Consider the following 18469-nt stretch of genomic DNA (forward strand, 5'->3'; position numbering starts at 1 on the left):
GATTTTATATAATTATATATGCGAAATGTGTTCTTAATTACAATACCTAATAGTTTTTTTTTTTTCTTTTTTAAGGAAAACCTAATAGCTTTTGAGCAGTGCACTGTATTGAGGATCCTTATAAATTTGTTGGCGGACATTTAGTATTTATAATCAAATTGTAAATTTTATAATATAAAAAAGGGAAAAATAAATAATATTTTATAAAAAAATGTAAGGGTTTACATTTGAATTTTTTAAGAGATTTGATCCAACGTCTGACAAACAAATTCCTAGATGGAGTTGTAGTGGTGAAAAAGTTGATCGACTTGGCAAAGAGAAGAAAAAATACACTGTTAAAAACTCTCGAACTTCCAGCGGAATCACCTACGGATTCTTATGATAAAACCGCAGGAAAGATTTTTCCTGCGGATTTTGCCAAGAATTAGCATTCCTAGGTAATACAATACCTTTGTAGGTAATTGTTTCCTTAGGATTTTAGGATCCGCAGGAAAGGTGCATCCGCAGGAAGAGATTAAAAATCCGCAGAAGATATTCAGTTAGTATTTGAGGAGTTTTCCTGCCGCAAGCACCTTTCCTGCGAACATACTCACATGTACTTCTGCAGGAAATTTTATTAAAAGAACATTTATTCGCAAGTTAATCCGCAGGAAATGGACTCATTTATTAAAAAAAAAACACTTTTCAATGCATTCCAGAACAATAAAATATAAATTATAGAAGATACAAATTATAGTAATATGTACATAAGCTTAGCTTAATCAAGCATACGCTTATTGATAGAAGCAAAAGACATCTATATCTATAAATTCATTCATGACGTGGTAGAACGTAATTTTAAATACTATTGTCCTGTTGAAGAACTTTTCTGACCGATGGGAATTAGATTTTATACTAAAATGGCAATGAAAATATTTAGAGAAACTAGAAATTCGTTAACCCATGCTTTGAGTCTAATATAGTAAAATAGTAAGCATAAACACGGAGAAGAAACTGAACATACATGTAAACACTGTAGTAATTTAAGAAAATATAAGTGAGTGAATATAAACATTTATCAATGTTATGTTGGTGTCCCACACATGTCGGACAATAGACACTTCTTCAATTTGAAATGTCAATACTATAATAATATGTAATTTATAACCAAACAACTAGGTAAATAAAAAACCAAATGTCACATTAAGATGTACAGTGACATACTAATTCCATGGCTTAGAAAAACTAGTAATGAAGCAGCTCTCCTTGCTTCATGTGACAATTCTATCTTGCTCCTTAAGCTCCTACATTAACAACAACAATATCTCGTCGGAATTAAGAATGATCTTAACCGTATATAAATATTTTTTTATATTTTTTTAATTGAGGATAAATTAAAAAGTTGAAATGGTGGTATCACCATATTTGATTGGTCGTAGTACCGTATTGATAGTTTGGAGAACTTACAGTTAGAATTGTGATAACACCATATTTGAGTGGTCTCAACTAGGGTTGGGAATAGGCCAGGCCAGGCCAGGCTTTGATAGGCCTGAGCCTGGCCTACGAAAAAATTTGAAGGCCTGAGCCTGGCCTATGGCCTTTCATAGGCCTATTTTTTTGGCCTGGCCTGGCCTGAAAGCCTATTTACAGGCCTACTTACTATTAAAGTCACTAAACATTCCATTTTATCTACTTTAAATAGGCTTAATAGGCCTCAAAGCCTATTTTAGTGTAAGACTTGTCTATCACTACTATAAGGCCTTAAAAGCCTATTTCACTATAAAGTTTTAAAGCCTATTTAAAAAGTCCATTATGAAGCCTAACATGCATAAACTGGCCGGCCTATTAGGCTTCATAGGCTTTTTTGATAGCCTAAGCCTGACCTATTTACTTAAATAGGCTTTTTAAAAAGCCTAAGCCTAGCCTTTTTAATAAACAGGCCAGGCCATGCCAGGCTTAAACAGGCCAGGCCATAGGCCCCTGTAGGCCGACCTGGCCTATTCCCAACCCTAGTCTCAACACTATATTTGAGTGGTCTCAGCACCATAACAGAGTGGTAACAGTACCATATTAAAGTGGTTTCGGTATTAAAGAGTGATCTTAGTACCATATTTTAGGGTGTAAATCTTGAACGATTTTCTACAGTGCAATGGTTAACCACACAATTGTAGTTGTGTTTGTTTTTATCATGGAGACGGCGTGGTTGATAGTCTGCCTTGCACAACTTTGGGCTGTACCGCGAAACGTCTTAAAGAGAGCGACCTGGTCGTGACTCAACCTAGTAACAACTTCGGTAGATATTATTTTTCAAAAAAAGAATTTGGAAATCCAAATACAAAGTTAGTAGTATATACATATATATTTTATTTACATCATCTTAAATAATTCTATTGAAAATATATTTTTAAAGAACACTAATTACGAATGAATCTTTTGTAAGGAAAAAAAAAAAAACATTCGAATAATTAAAATGACACAAATTTATTGATGGCCCATGATACTAAAAATCTTAGGACCGACCATGTTCAGCGTGCAGTCTCCTGTGCATGATAGGTGCAGTTCGCTGCTAGATTTTGGGGCTGTTTTCTCGGTTAAATCTTGCTACATTGTGTTGTCTAGCATGTGTTTTACTAACGATTTTGTGGCAGATATCAAGCAATTGTGGATCACAACTGTACCGTAAAAAATCAGTGCATTCAGATGGTTTTTACTATAAGATGGACTCCTAGGCAGAGTAGAATTATGGAGGAGAGGAGTAATCAGAGACATGTATCAACAATGTTGTGTGGTGTTTTTCTTATATTGAATCCACTGGTCATTCGAGGTGTGGGCTTCGATTTTCAAATCGATGGATGTTGAGCTCGTTGGGCGGAGCTCCAACATAGCGAATAATTTCCTTCTTTTCAACAATGTGTGTAATGAGTCAAGATCTTCCTCATTTTGAATCTTCTCCATTTCTTTTATTTTGAACCTTCCCATGTCACGACCCACATTCCATATTTTGTGTATATCTCTTCTTAAATGGAAATAACCATTTATTTTTATAAATAGAGAGGATCCTAACTCGTGTGTATATCTCTTCTTAAATGGTAATAAACATATATCTCATCTTGTGTTGTTGACAAGAGGTTGGTGCTTATGGTTGGAGCAAATGATTGATGTTCTTTTCAACAAAAAAGTAACTAATGTTTTGGAGGTCGTCGATCAAATTAAACGCCTTATCTTGTAATGGTTCATATGTAAAGAGGGTAGTAACAAAAATATTATCTTTTCAAATTGATGGATGAATCCACTTGTTTATTTTCAATGTATTTAATCTTCGATACTTTATAAAGGGTTTGGAATATTCCTTGTACTCGCTCTAATAAAAAAATTCTTAAAAAAAAATGATTTTTATATATGTAATTATGTTTATTTGATTGATTCTCTTATCCACATCAAAGATGATCTAGAGTAGCCTCATTGAGAAAAAAAGATTAATTTCATGAATTGAACAATTAAGAGGAATTGACAACACTTATTAATTACATTTGCAAACATATTGTCACAAAAGTTATTTCCAAACATGTATACATCAATCCTCCATATTAAAATAGAAATTGCTATTAATATGATTTAATTATTTGTAAAGTTCCATCACTCCAATGATAGAGAAAGCAAGACAAACAACTTGAATCTTAGAAAATCCAGATCGTTTTCCCAAAGTCTCATATTCCTTCACACTTCTTTCCATTCCACCAGCTGTGACAAACATCATGTTATCAGCAATTGAAAGCCATCTAGATACATTTGTTGGTTCTTGATCTTCTGGTTGCAAGGGTTCTATGAGAATGAGTTTTCCATTTGGTGGCAAAGCTTTGTAACAATTGGTAAACATTTTTATGCACTTTTCATCTGACCAGTTATGGCTGACAGCCTAGAGCAATAAAATATATCCAAGGATACAAAAACATTGTTAAGAACTATCTTATAGATAATCAGTGATATTATCACAAATTCTTCAGTTATTAATTGGTGGTTTTTTTGTCTAAAACAATCACAAATTAATAACCTAAGAATTAATACATCCATATTAGTTTTAATAAATGAGTATTTTAGCAACATATCTAATAATATATATAACAAATTTTTTATTTATCACTTATCATATTCCTTCTAAAAAAATTAGTGGATGTATTTTAGCAAATATCAATAGAAGCTGCTAGCTTATACCTATTTATATTTTAGAATGTTTTAACGACACACTGTATTTAACCACAATTTAGTTATAACTTGGTAAAACACTTAGCATGCGTTTGACATAACAACTTCAATTGTACACAGTCTTTGATTTGTAAAACTGTTTCTGGCACAAGATAAACTAGAGGTAAGGGACATGACAAAAAAAAAAAAAAAATTGTCCATCACTAAACCACAAGGTAACTTTTTGCCCCTCATACAAGTTATCTGAAATAAAAAAAAATAGTTTTTTGTCGACCAAAAATAGTATAAGACAAAAAATTATTCAATATCATAAAAGTTTATCATGTGCTATTGTGTCTTGCATTCTGCTGTTATGTCTTGTGTTGTTCTGTTTAATACATACAATTTAGCAAATCAAACACACCCTTTAATATAAAAACTAAAACTAGTGGGTATAGGTCAGCAAATCCGATATACACATATACCTTAATCATTATGACATCTCCTTGTGGAACACTTTCAAACATATTTCCTCCAACATATTCAATGCCTAAATGAAATTTGGAAATTAAATTGGTTATTATATATACAAAAATAAATTATTACATGAGAATTGGATTACCTGGAAAAGGTGGTGTATTTTCAATTACTTGTGGAAGGTCAAAATTGATTGCCTTTATTGATGGGTATTTAGAGATAATCATTTTGAGACTTTGCCCTGTTCCACCACCTACATCAACCAGTGTTGATATTCCCTCAAATCCTTGGTATATTTCAAGGATTCTTTTCATGTGAGTTGTGCATGTATCCGTCATTGATTTGTTAAATATTTCATTTATCTGTGGATCTTTCTTAAAGTATTCAAACATTGTTATTCCATGAACTTTTTTGAACAGGTCACCCTCTGGATCAATAATTGCTTCCTTAAAATTCAACCTACACATTATAAAAATACCTTTTACATATATCAACAAGCTATTAGCAAGTAATATTTTTTTCTTTAAAAGAAGGTTATGTTGTCATGCTAAACTAAATTAAAGAGGTGATAAACTTGTGCGTATATTAAATTATAGAGTTGATAAACTTGTGCGTATATTTAATTATGGGATCAAATCACCCATATTCAAACTTAGAGGCTCAATTACAATATTTAATAATATTAGGTGAGATATATACAAAATAACCCAACCTGTCTGTTGAATTCAAAACTTTTATAAAGCATATCAAAATTAAAAATTTCATATAATAGGTCACAAATTATTTGACACTCAATTGTAATGATTTTGTTAAAGAGTCCCGCATTAACATAAGCTGGTTTGAACATGTGTTTATAAGTAAGGACAATTCTGATTTCAAAAGTTGGTTTTTTGGGATTGTGTTAGGTCCAGTCACGATTTCTAAGGAGGTATCGGGGCCTCTCCAAGATTCGTTGGGCCACTTGTTATCAGGTTTGAAAATTGCGCTTCTCCCTCTCCCTTTCAAAATTGTTCATTCCCATGATCGGCTTTTTTTCAACGTGATTTACGCAGGGCATTTTTCAGTGTGAATTAACTCACACATGCACTTGAATGAGCAAAAACAAAAGGGAGAAGGACAATTTTTATCAGGTTTTCGATATCGGGTCACCCACCATTTATTCCACCAACCAAGCCCGATGGTCATGAGGAAATGTATTAAAGAGTCCCACATCAAACATTAGATGACATGAACATGCGTTTATAATTATGGGCAATTTTCACATCACAAATTTGTTTTGTGGGGTTTTGTTAGACTCAACCACTCTTTCTAAGAGATTTATTTTGACGGTATTTAATAAATTAATAAGTAAATATTTCTCACAAAAATAATAGTTCAAGGTCAGAAGATTGATAAATTTCAATTCTTACATGTGCTTTTTTTTTTTTTTTTTTTTTTTTTTTTCTTTTGGTTTTGAGGAATTATGTTTTCATACATTAGCTTATTAACTACTCTATTTGTTGTAAATTGACTACATCAATCAAGTTTTAGAAATACTTACCACACCATTGACAAAGCAGGGTGAGACAAAAATGATGTGAATGAGCCCAAATAACTATCACCATTTTCATACTTGACAAAATATTTACCAGATGGTGTGATCCCATAAACTCTCACTATGCTACCATCATCATTGGTCCGAGAAGAAACAGACAGAAGAGAGTAGCTTGCAAGCAATCGAAACATGCGATCAAGCCTATTCGGTAAATCAGAATGCTGTGTTGGTAGCTTTGAAGCAATTTCAAAGGATGACATGAATCCACCATTACTTTCCTTAGCAATGATATCAAATAAATGGAGTTCAATTGCAGCGTTAAGAACTGCAGGAAACACCATATTTGCACCAAGTACCATAGCAGAGAGTGTATCATTGTCATCTATTTGTGGGGTGTGAGATTCAACCACATGATTCTCTTTCTCATTGGTATAGGACATGTTTGTTTGTTTTTTTTCTTTTTTTTTTTTGCCTAGTTTTTATGATGCTTTGATGGTGCGTGTTTGCTTTCATCAAGTGTTGTTTTTTATAGCCAAATTTGATTTGATTTTGGTGCTTGTGTGTCACAATTTCATTTGGTAGGGTTTTTTAATTCTTTAACAATTCTATTACTCTTGACCCGTTACTTAAATATATAATATAAACTATCTTTTAGCTTATATTATATTTTTTCCTTTTTACTATATACATGCATTTTTGTTGTTGAAAACTTAATCATGAATGTTATGTCATAAATCTTATTCGTTTAGTACTTTTTTTTAATTTTATTTTAGGTTTAAATACACGGCTGATTTTCTATTTCAACGTGTTCTCGGTTTAAGCTGTTGATTCTACGGCTAGTTTGAGCTTATCAAGGTTAGATCATGTAAGTAGTGTTTTGTGGGAATGTTAGGAATTAAACTAGGAAGAGAGTGTAACCAAAAGACTGGTTTATTAGGTGGGAGAGTTCGTGTGGATAAAGTATCATAGTGAACACTTAATTACTTGACGTGGAATTCTTAACACTACCACATCTTAAGAGCAGGTGTCTACAATGATTTTCACTATACGGCCATCGAATTGATGGTAGCATTTTTCTCTTTAGATATTTCACTCATCTATTAGTCTATCAACACTGACGCAATAGTGACATTTATCTCTCTAGCGGTTCACTCATCTATTAGTATTTAATGGGGTTCTTTGATCTAGCATATAGCAATATGCAGCGTAGGGTTGGCAATGGTTACCCAATGGATAAGGTACTACAGTGTCCGTCTCCATACCCGTATTTATAAAAAAATACCCGTATCTATGCTGGTACCCTCGTGGACAACAACTTTAGTCCCCTTCCCCATATCATATGGGTATCTCAATGTCCATACCCGCATCCATTACCCGCACTTTAACTATGAAAAATAAAAATAAAATAAAAAACATCACAAATGAAATAAAACTACGATCCCAATTTTTTAAAATTAACTCATAAAATAATATGAATCGTGGTATTTAGTCAAATAGAAAACATCCAAAATATCCTTAAAACTGGCATGATGGAGTTGTTAGTGTATTAAGTAGTTGTTTGGTTTAAGTTTAGGTTTAGGCTGAAATAGCTAAATAAATAAAAATAAATAAATTATACATAAAAAATAAATAAATAATTTATGATATTATATAAATATGTATATGCGGGGTTGCGGGTCTGGGCAGTATAGTACCCTTACCCGTGCCCATACCCATTTAATTTTTTGGGTGTTACTCGTACTCGTGCCCAGACTCATAAAAGCGGAGTTTTACCCTATCCATTGTGAATATTTTTTGCGGGTACTCATTAGGTGGGTTTAATTGTCATCCTTATGGGTCCTAGTTCTCAATGAAAATATCAATTGCTTTGGTATTGTTGATTCTAATAATCACATTTTTCTTGAGTGTCCTTTTGAAAGGAAACTATGGATTTGGTTCGGTCAAATCATTCGGCTTCATATTGATCCCACTTCCATTATCATCCTTTTTAGGCAACTTGAGTGTCCATTTTTCTGGAGCATGAGATTATTTATATGAATTCTTTAAATTTAATATATGTTATAATATTCTTAAAATTAAAAATATATCAATTATAAATATTAATTTATCACTCTTTAAATAAATACTCTTTTAAAAATTGTGAAATATTTCGCAATTTTTCCCATATATTTCTCTCTCCTCAAAGCTTTTCGCTCCCCTCCACTCTAAACTCAAACAAAGCCTTAACATCTGTAATAGAGGTTGGTCCAACAAATGCAAGCTGGTGATTCTAGATGTTGATCAACATCATTAATGTTATTGTCATTGCAGGAATAAAATTAGGTTTGATGGTAAACATGTTCACTGGAGTTCGGCTACTACATTATTGTTTTAAGTGTTTCTTTGATAAGGAACCATTCTAATGCCGACTCCTCTTGTAATATGCAAAAGTTCCAAATTCTGAAAACTATTTTGGTCAATATTCACACTTCTAAGGTCACTGCTAGAAACTAACGTTTTTGCTGGTATTTTTCAGCGGAAATTGTTCCGCAGGAATTACCGAGAATTTTGCTGCCATTTAATTTCATTTACTTGATCGAAATTTCCTACAGATACTATTACCGTAGGAAACTCCGCAGGAAACGGGTAATTTTCCTGCAGATACTGTTACCATAGAACAATCCGCAGGAAACGGGTAATTTTCCTGCAGTTCAAAACTTGCGATACTCTTACTTGGAAATTCCACAGGTATATATGCTGTTTTTCCTGCGGACGTTCATATTGTCTTTTCTGCGGATTCCTTTTATTTATTTTTTTCAAAATTTAAAAATTTAAAAATTTTCAATTTCTTCCCTATTTTTTATAAATATATATAATGGATGTTGAATATAGACCCTATAATTTTAAATTTATGTCCTTATCAAAATTTGTGCAAATGAAATGTCAAATCATTCATGTCAGTAGTAATTAATTTTTTTTTATGTGTATTCATTGTTAAAAAAAATTAAATAATATTAGAACACAAATCATCTAAAAAAATATTTGAACTAAAATGTTTACATAAATACTTGGACACAACATGTGGAGTAAGGACATCAATAAATTTTTTTGTAAGGGGAAGGGCACATCAATAATTGTTGTGTGTGTAAGATCGGTTTAATCATTTTTAATTTTTCCTTTACTAATAAACAATTAAGTTGTTGACAATAATATAAAGGGAACAATTAGACCTTTTACAATATCCATCCTTCCTTCTAACACTTTTTGCGATGTCTTTATACCCTTTGGCTGCACCATTTCATTTCTATTAAACTAGGAGAGATTGAGACTTAGCTTACACTCACCCACTACTACATTAGTAACACTTTAAAATTGTAACTAAATCAAAAACAATTGTTACTATTTAGATCTTGTAACATTTGACAAATGTTAGGTAAAGCCCGGTGTTACTAAATGATTTTAGTAACATTTGAGAGTAAAACTTGCAACACTTAAAAATTGTTACTCATTTAGTAGCTAATTAGTAGCAAATTTGTAGTCAATCTATAGCTAACAGTTTAGGTTGCAATTGCAGAAGTTCTGTTACATAAATGTTACTAATTTGAAGCTAATTGGTAGCCAATCTGTAGCTAACAGTTTTAATTGGAATTGCTGATAATTCTGTTGCATAAATGTTACTGAATAGTGAAGTCTGGGTAGATCAATAAGTAAAACACAACAATTAATTCAATCTCAAATTCTTATTAATATTAAGATCACTATACACAAATTGAAACCAATTCCTAATATAGACACACTGTAGTTAAAAGCACCAAAAGTAAATAATACGGTCAGAAGAAAGACAGATGGGCCCGGCTCATTAAAAAGAAAGCAAAAAAGTATAAATGTACATGAACTTAACAAGCTAAACTAACAATATGTTGGGAAGATATACTTCAATTGCTAGCTTTAGTCCATGTTGTGCACTAGGATCTTCCACAGCCATTCCTCTAAAAGAATAACAATTTGCATCAGAAAATTTGATATAGTGACAGAAATTTAGGGAGGAAAATGTTAAATCCGTCTATAATTAGTGACGAGTTTTATTTTTTCCTAGTATATATGATATGTATAGACTTTACCTATGGAGAAGATCATTTGGTAGTCCCTGCAAATCAAATTGCCAAAGCTTATCATAAGCCACAGAACTTAATTCCATTGAATACTTTTTAGTAAAGAATGTGCTTTCAATGACTCCATATGAACTAATAAGAATCTCGCGTCCAAGTGCGTTTATCTGCAAGGTATATCTGAGATGTGGATGCAGTAACTTGTAGATTGGATGCATGGTGCTAAGTTGCCTATTTGTTGCAATCACAAATGGTTCTACAACACAGTGAGTCCTCAACCTATAAAAATCAGCAACATGTACAAAGTTAGAACTACTTCATATACTCACTAGACTCATGGTAAAAAATAATATGAATCTACTCACCAGTGGCTTATAAGTTCATGGTAACCAGCATAGATCATTATAAGTGGAACAAGAGTTTTACCATCCATATCTGCAAATCTAGAAAATGGAACTGTCAAGTCAGACCTCCAAGAACAGAGCTCCCCACCCTGTTAAACAAGTTGATTACCAGTTAGCATGAGGTGAAATTTAACTTTATCTATGGATTTGGTGCAAAAAATCCTTAATGGCGGTCTGGCTTAAAAAGCAGAAATCTAGATTCATGAACAACTTGTTTCACTTATAGAGAAAAAAATGTTAAAAAATTTCATTTATTTGAATGCTGTAAAAAAATATTTCTCCCAAATATTCTTAAAACAACTTAAGTAGTTAAGAAGTGAATAACCGATAAAACCTTATCAGCAATATCATAAACCAACTTTGAGATTTCTCCATATTTTCCTATGAGAGCTTCTCTCAATTCAAAGACCGGTGTATCCAAGGTTGTGGTGCCATGCCTCTCAAAAACTTCTACCATTACTGAAAATGCTTTCTTTCTAATAGTCATTTGTTCTTTAGCGAAATCATGTGTCCCCTAAATAATTAGAACTTACAATGATCTATGCTACTGTGAAGTGTCAAGCAAGCTATTTTCTTGTAATAGACTCAAGTTGATAAATAGAATAAACTCATTAATAATTATTCATGTGACAGAGTGGATCAAATATAATACTCACAAGTAACTTTGATGGTAGGAATAGGGAAACATCTTTTGATATATCTTCCCAACACAGGACATGCCAAAATCACATATACTTTCACCAAATAGATGACTTGTACCTCTTTTTCTGAATCCTGCAAAAAACTAGCAGACATATTAGTAAGTAATAGCAATATATTAAACTAAAGCATAGGAAAACTCAAGAAAAACAGCATGTAAAAATTAATGAACTAAGGGAGGGAGAGAAAATTGTCATGACAGTTGTAGTCTAAGGAAGGGAAGAATGGTACCTCTAGGCTACAAAACAAGTCCCTGGCAGAAAGGACTCAGACAAGCATTGATTCACAAAGAATGCAGTATCTCATTTCACTGGCTTAGCGACACCAAGACTGTGAGATTGAAATTGAACTGTTTTATCAATCACTTCATGACAATGGAACATTAACATTTGCAATATTTGTAAAAAACTTGGAAAGAAAGATGAGCATTGGACCATGCACATAGTAAAAGGAATCATTTTAAAACCAATCAAAGTGGAAGTTTATACCTCAGATGCCACTGTTCCCATCTTGGTGCAAGCCATCAATCACGCTTGAAGTCATTGGCAGATCTGCAAACAGAACCAAATAATTCAAAAACAAAGATTAAGCCACCAAATATGGTAGATTAAATGGTAAACAACAAAACACAATAGTCTCAAAAGGCAAAACATAATTTAGGAACAAATAGCTTCCTTAGGCATCATAATCCCAATTGAGAAATCTATAAATAAGTAAATAAGCATATGTTTTTACAAAAAGTTCTACTTCTACCAACCAGTCCTCTTTCCTAAATAAGCACACAATTGCAAAACACAGTCAAATTTCATTGAGTCAAATTATCAAACACCTGATAGGCAGCACAATAATACCTTGCTAAAGAATAATGAACAAGCTTCAACTGCAATTGGAAGTTCAATGCCGCTGCATTCTTGATGCTCTGATGGCGGTGGTTACCGAATTCGATAAAATCTCAATTACATCAAAAATCAGAATCAACTTAACCTAGAAAATGTCAATTACATCAAATCAGAATCAACTTAACTTAGAAAATGTCAACTGCATCAAATCAGAATCAACTTAACCTAGAAAAGTAAATTTCTTAACCAAAGTTAATAATCAACTTAAAATCAAATCAAATCAAATAAACCTAGAAATATCAAGTTATAAATTGGATTTATTATCACATCACCTTAACTTAAACATCAAAAATTACCTCATCAAATCAGAAGAATTAACCCAAAAAATCCAAAATCTTACTCAGCGATTGGAACAGAATGAGATTGCGATGAAGAAGTTAACCAGAACAATTTCGATGAAGGGATTGCGAAGAGGAGCGATTGTGATGAAGATGTGAGAGTGATTGAAATGAAACTGATGAGGAGATGTCATGAAGAGATTTTGATTAAGCAATTTTGACTAAACTATTTTGGGATAAAGCCCTTAGAAAAGTGATTCTATGAGAGAGATATCTGAAATGAAAAACAAAGTTCTATAAATCTATAAAAGTTAAACTAATTAAATAGTATTAAAAAACCTTTTTTGGGATGTAGACTAGTTTACATTATGAATATGTAACCCTAGTGAGTTCATATTCCCTCCATTTATACTTACCATCCATTTATGAGAATTAGAGTTAGACACAAGTGTGATATCAATGGGATTTATAAATTCGATGTACTTTTTTATGGTTATAGATCGTGTATTTATAACACATGATATACTACTTCGAATGTGAGAAAGAACTCTTTCACCAAGAGTTGCATTCTTTTGAATTCATAACTTTTGATTCAAGAAATGTATTGGTTCACTTACAGTTTTGTAATAACAATGAAACAATACATTTCAATCAAGTTTATGAAGAGTTACAACCATTGGAATCCAAAAACATTATGAAAACGCATAAAACAGAAGTTTCTCGCAACCTAGAATCGCACTTGATGCTCGTACAGGTGCCTAACACCCGAAACGATGCTGTTAGGGGCGCCCAGTCATAGAGAACCAACGCTTGGTTTGCTTTTCAAGGCGCCCAACGTTGTGTTCCAAAAAATTTCCTTATGTTATTCATCATGTAGTTAGCCTTCGATCTTCCAATAAATTGAAGATAATTCTATTCTTTTCAAAATCACTCGCGGTCGCGGATAATGTGTGAGTAACAAAAATCATAAAGAAAACTACACGTCTCTTCCTAAACAAAAACAAAAAAAACTGCACGTCATATTCTCAATTAACGATCAATTAAAGCGATTCACTTATTTGTAAAACTCCATGACATTATTTTTTTGAGTAGAACACTATGGTAATAATAAAATAAAGTGCAACAAACAATTTGAAATCTAGAAAATATAAAGTACATGCCACATTTATATGATATATTACAAACGATGTGTGACTTATTGATCCTAGATGTGACTTGGTTATTTGTAGAGTTCCATCACTCCAAGGATGGAGAAAGCACGACAAACAACTTGAAGTTTAGAAAATCCACATTGTTTACCTAAACTCTCATATTCTTTTGGAGTTCTTTCCTTACCACCAGCTGTGATAAACATGATGTTGTCAACAGTTGAAACCATCTTAGATGCATTCTCTGATCCTAGATCTTCTGGTGGTAAGAACTCCACAATAATAACCTTACCATTTAGAGGCAAAGCTTTGTGACAATTCCTTAAAATTTCTAAGCATTTTTCATCTGGCCAATTATGGCACACAAGCTACAAAAATATAACCCATAAGTACAAAATTAGAATCAATATGATATTAGCCAGAAATAATTAATTAAATAATAAATGTGTATATCATGTATGTATACCAACCTTAAGCATTATAGCATCTCCTTGTGGAACAGATTCAAACATATTTCCTCCAAAATACTCGATCCCTAAAAAAAGAATTTGACAATTTTTCAATATTAAATAATCTTGAGAAAGTGGTTACTAAATACAAAATTTAAGATGCTATCAAACGATTACCATGATAGGGTGGTGCATTTTCAATCACTTGTGGGAGGTCAAAGTTGATTGCCTTTATTGATGGATATTTGGATATAATGGCTTTGAGACTTTGTCCATTTCCACCTCCTACATCAATTAGGGTTGATATATCCTCATATCCTTTGTATATTTCAAGGATTGTTTTCATGTGGAGTGTACATGTATCAGTCATTGATTTGTTAAATATGTGGTTTATTTGTGGATCTTTCTTAAAGTACTCAAAGATAGATATTCCATGAACTTTCTTGAATAGGTCAATCTGTGGATCCATAACTGCATCCTTGAAATTCAACCTATATTGGGAAAACAATTTTTGTATGTAGAAACAAGCTATATTAGCAAGTAATGATACATACATTGATACATATTGGAGAACCAATACATCAATATTAAATTTTACTTTAGCCTTACACTTTATGAACTTATAATTGGTTATTCACAACTAGAGTAAACTGATTTTTTATTGACGTACAAATCAAAAAGAATAATTTCCATTTATCAAAATACTTCACTTGCCAATGCATTTTTATATTAGTGGTATGACATGAAAAATTGGAAAGCTCCCATTGAAGGTTAGCATAAAACTAATTTACACTAACAATATTGTTAGTCTCTTAAACTCATATTGTAGGTTAAGGCTGTGTTTGGTAATACAAAAAAGTTAATTTATAGTTTTTTGGATTAGTTTATAAGTTTGTTGGATGAAAACGTGATGTGTTTGGTAACAAGCTTTTCTCATGAGCTTATAGCATTTTTTGAAAAGCTATTTCAAGTAGCTTTTGAGCTTATAGCTGGTAGCTTTTTATATTTTCTTCCAATTTTAACCTTTTATTAATATAGTTTAATTTAATTTTAATTAAAAAACCTACCACATTCTTATTCAATTGCCCAGGTTTAAAAAAAAACTACCCACAATCTTTTTCAAATTTTCTTGTTCACTTTCTTTTTTACATACTCTTAATTCAATAATAAATAATTTTATATAAAATTTACAATAAAGAGTGAAGAAAGTTTAGTTGAGTAAAATTCATTAAAAGAAAGTTTTGTTAAATAAAAAATGTCAATTGAATTCATAAATACATTTATCATTTGGGAGATGAAAATATTTTGAAATAAATTTAAACATTTAAAAAGAAATACAATAATTAATAAAAATTGTATATATGATTTATAAAAAAAAAAAAAAAAAATTGTCCTTTTACGTCATTTTATATTTATCAGCCACTTGAACAACTAATTTTACCAAACACTTTTTATTTTAATAAGCTAACTTTTCAGCTATAAGCTATCAGCCATCAGTCATCAGCTACCAGCTAACTTATAGCTTCTTTTTACCAAACACACCCTAAATACATTATGTGGTCTTTTAAGTTTAACTCCTTCCCTAAATAAATAAATAAAAAGTTTAACACTTGTGTTAGATTAGTCCTTTTAATTGTTTTGGTTTAAAATTAGTCCTTTATGTTAGTAACATTGTGCACATAGTCATTTAAGTCATAAAATATATTCAATATTGTCATTTTTCATTAAACTCGGTTAAAAAGTGTTTAAATAGACGTTTATTGTTAAGTTCTTAAGTCCAAATTCACTCATTTAGGATGTTTGTTTGTATTATTTAGTCTTTGTTTGAAACAATATCGATCAATTAATTGATTTATATTGTTGTTGATGAAATATTTATCTATAAAATTAGGAAACAATAAGAAGAAGAAAAATTATGTAAGTAATTATATTTGATGTCATAAACACTTGTTTATACATTTCACATCAATGCTTTTTTTAAGAGCTCGTGGTATGGAATGAAATGAACCCCAAACTTCTCTAATAAAGCTAAATCTATTACTCATCTAGTGGAAAAAGTAAAATATTGTTCATTAGGTTGGCCGAAAGCTAACAGTGTCTATTTTTCTTTTGGTTACCATATGTGGTGGCAACAACCTCTAACTTATTTGTGTATAGGTTGACTGTCGTTTTATTTGTTTCCTCATAATACTTTGTTGTGCTCTTCTATGCAAACCTTATGCTAAGGAGTAGCTTTTTCCTTTATGGAAATATATCTCATATTATCTTAATGTTAAAGGGTTATATAAACACTTTCTAACAAAGTTGAATGAAAAAGAAAGAAAAAAAAGCATCATTTGCAAGACAACCCTTATACCATTTTTAAAAAATCCATATTAGACACAGCCGTTGTATTAGCTCCCGGTCAAATCGATCCGACTGAAAATTGGAGGACGAACCGGTTCAGTCTATTTATTGGATCGATTATGTTATTGAACAATTGCAAACAAGGTTAAACCAACGAGAACCAAAATAAACTGGTGATCCATAGGTTTTCTCAAACGAGCCAAGTCAACAGTTGACTTAGAAAATTCATTTGCAAATGTAATTCACATTTCAACTTTTAATGTATTGCAAATTAAGCTGAAAATATTTATAATTTAATTTATTTTTTATAATTTACAAATATTTTTAACACCAAAAAAATACACTTTTGTATACTGCAATGGACACGGAGTATATATTTTGAAATAACCATATTAATTAAGTCAAAGAGAAAACAAAATAACCATTTTAATAAAGGAAAAACACTTACCACACCCCTAAGAAAGCAGGGTGACACAAATATGAAGTCATTGACCCCAAATAGCCATCATTTTCATACTTGACAAAATATTTACCAGATGGTGTGATCCCATAAACTCTCACTATGCTACCATCATCATTGGTCCGAGTAGAAATAGACAGAAGAGAGTAGCTTGCAAGCAATCGAAACATGCGATCGAGCCTATTCGGTAAATCAGAATGTTGTGTTGGTAGCTTTGAAGCAATTTCAAAGGATGACATGAATCCACCATTACTTTCATTAGCTATGATGTCAAATAAATTGAGTTCAATTGCAGCGTTAAGAACTGCAGGAAACACCATATTTGCACCAAGTACCATAGCAGAGAGTGTATCATTGTCATCTATTTGTGGGGTGTGACATTCAACCACATGATTCTCTTTCTCATTGGTATAGGACATGTTTGTTTGTTTTTTTTCTTTTTTATTTTGCCTAGTTTTTATGATGCTTTGATGGTGTGTGTTTGCTTTCATCAAGAGTGGTTTTTTATAGCCAGATTTGATTGCAACTTTTTTTTTTTTTTTGAGTAAAGATTTGATTGCTACTTGTGTGTCACTGTTTCAGTTGGCGGGGTTTTACTCTGACCCGTATCTTTTTCTTAGGGATACTCTGACCGTTACATAAATTTATTTATTTTTAGGGGACCTGTGTACTTAGATATTATATAATACTATACTAGCATTCATAATGGAGAAGGAGAAACTAATTTTTGAATCTTTGAATGGTTTATACATTATTTATTTATAATTTTTTAATAAAATTATCTAATATATATTTATTTTTCTTAAATGATGCATGTTGTACAAATTTTTTAAACAAGATTCGCTAATATTTTATTAATAACTTTATATTATTATATTTTAATTTTTTAATATTAAAGATACATGGGACCCAAAAGGGAGATCTTTGGTTGAGACCCCAACCATTAGGTATCCAAAAAATTACTTCATTTCTAAGTTTAAAATTATTCATTTTTTTAAGGGAGACTTTAACTAAAATTTACAAATAAATTAAGAAAATGATGTGTTTAACACTTAATTTTTTTTTTTGCATAAAAAAATTAGTCTTTTAACTATTAATTCTTTTATTATTGGTCCTCGGTGATTTCTTTCTTTCGTTGCACTTCATTGTAATTAATGTAACATTTGCAAAATCATAAGTGAATTTAAATAGTGTCAAGTGTATTTTTTATGTCTTATGCTATAAAACTGTGAATTCTTTTAAGGTTAAATATATTTTTAGTACCTATAAATATGTTAACTTTTCATTTTAGTCCCTCTAAAAAATTTATTCAACTTTTAGTCATCCAGTGTTTTTCATCATCACTTTTCATCTCTTCTTTAAAGTAAACTCATATGTAGAATTCATATTTTTTTACGACTAAAAATTCATATTTAATTTATGTTTCGCTAAAAATTTCTAATTTTTTTGGGATTGATGTTTACAATATTCTACACGTTTATGCACAATTTCATTAAAAAAAAACAAAATTTGACTTAAAAATAGAG

At 31.2% G+C, this 18469-nt stretch overlaps 3 protein-coding genes across 10 annotated transcripts in view; all 3 read right to left on the reverse strand.

Moving 5' to 3' along the window:
* Positions 1 to 6684, reverse strand: part of LOC11408536 (isoliquiritigenin 2'-O-methyltransferase) — a 64724-nt gene extending 58040 nt beyond the window's left edge. The window contains exons 1-4 of one of the 2 annotated variants that reach the window (XM_003621286.4): positions 6179 to 6680; positions 4784 to 5097; positions 4647 to 4711; positions 3442 to 3895 (exon numbers count right to left, since the gene is read on the reverse strand). In XM_003621286.4, the coding sequence (XP_003621334.1) occupies positions 3599 to 3895; positions 4647 to 4711; positions 4784 to 5097; positions 6179 to 6612 (1110 nt within the window). In that variant the 5' untranslated portion in view covers positions 6613 to 6680 and the 3' untranslated portion in view covers positions 3442 to 3598. Of the gene's footprint in view, positions 1 to 3441; positions 3896 to 4646; positions 4712 to 4783; positions 5098 to 6178 lie in introns of those variants that run through there. The other variant, XM_024769475.2, reaches the window with a different exon arrangement.
* Positions 6685 to 9855: 3171 nt separating this feature from the next.
* On the reverse strand, positions 9856 to 12863 carry LOC11418426 (probable lipoxygenase 8, chloroplastic). Of its 7 annotated transcripts, none has more exons than XR_005642852.1 (8): positions 12388 to 12840; positions 12215 to 12347; positions 11852 to 11914; positions 11595 to 11693; positions 11321 to 11438; positions 10626 to 10753; positions 10273 to 10539; positions 9856 to 10140 (listed from the first exon to the last, which is right to left on the reverse strand). XR_005642852.1 is itself a non-coding variant. In XM_039827236.1 (8 exons), exons 4-8 carry the CDS (start codon positions 11885 to 11887, stop codon positions 10056 to 10058), a joined length of 594 nt encoding a protein of 197 aa, XP_039683170.1. In that variant the 5' UTR covers positions 11888 to 11914; positions 12215 to 12347; positions 12388 to 12427; positions 12559 to 12863; the 3' UTR covers positions 9856 to 10055. The 7 variants fall into 7 exon arrangements, 6 of the variants coding, with proteins under 6 accessions (XP_039683170.1, XP_024626303.1, XP_024626302.1 ...); XM_039827236.1 differs by lacking the exon at positions 11595 to 11693 and having other exon boundaries at positions 10626 to 10703; positions 11321 to 11448; positions 12388 to 12427; positions 12559 to 12863; XM_024770535.2 differs by having other exon boundaries at positions 10626 to 10703; positions 11321 to 11448; positions 12388 to 12855.
* Positions 12864 to 13569: 706 nt separating this feature from the next.
* On the reverse strand, positions 13570 to 17436 carry LOC11417842 (isoliquiritigenin 2'-O-methyltransferase). The gene is made up of 4 exons (XM_003621289.3): positions 16932 to 17436; positions 14315 to 14628; positions 14159 to 14223; positions 13570 to 14056 (listed from the first exon to the last, which is right to left on the reverse strand). Exons 1-4 carry the CDS (start codon positions 17432 to 17434, stop codon positions 13760 to 13762), a joined length of 1179 nt encoding a protein of 392 aa, XP_003621337.2. The 5' UTR covers positions 17435 to 17436; the 3' UTR covers positions 13570 to 13759.
* Between the last annotated feature and the right edge of the window lie 1033 nt (positions 17437 to 18469).

This window comes from Medicago truncatula, chromosome 7, assembly GCF_003473485.1.
Source record: "Medicago truncatula cultivar Jemalong A17 chromosome 7, MtrunA17r5.0-ANR, whole genome shotgun sequence".
NCBI classification, from domain to species: domain Eukaryota; kingdom Viridiplantae; phylum Streptophyta; class Magnoliopsida; order Fabales; family Fabaceae; genus Medicago; species Medicago truncatula.

Excerpts from the sequence above, each read along its gene's own strand:
- LOC11417842 (XM_003621289.3), bottom strand. The coding sequence starts at position 17,434 with ATGAAAGCAAACACACACCATCAAAGCATCATAAAAACTAGGCAAAAT. Across the intron at positions 14,629-16,931 it reads CCTGCTTTCTTAGGGGTGTG|GTTGAATTTCAAGGATGCAG; the intron begins GTAAGTGTTTTT and ends TTCCCAATATAG. Across the intron at positions 14,057-14,158 it reads GAGATGCTATAATGCTTAAG|CTTGTGTGCCATAATTGGCC; the intron begins GTTGGTATACAT and ends ATATTTTTGTAG.
- LOC11418426 (XM_039827235.1), bottom strand. The coding sequence starts at position 11,887 with ATGGCTTGCACCAAGATGGGAACAGTGGCATCTGAG. Across the intron at positions 10,704-11,320 it reads TCCTACCATCAAAGTTACTT|ATTTGCAGATATGGATGGTA; the intron begins GTGAGTATTATA and ends TCCATTTTCTAG. Across the intron at positions 10,141-10,272 it reads CCAAATGATCTTCTCCATAG|AGGAATGGCTGTGGAAGATC; the intron begins GTAAAGTCTATA and ends TTATTCTTTTAG.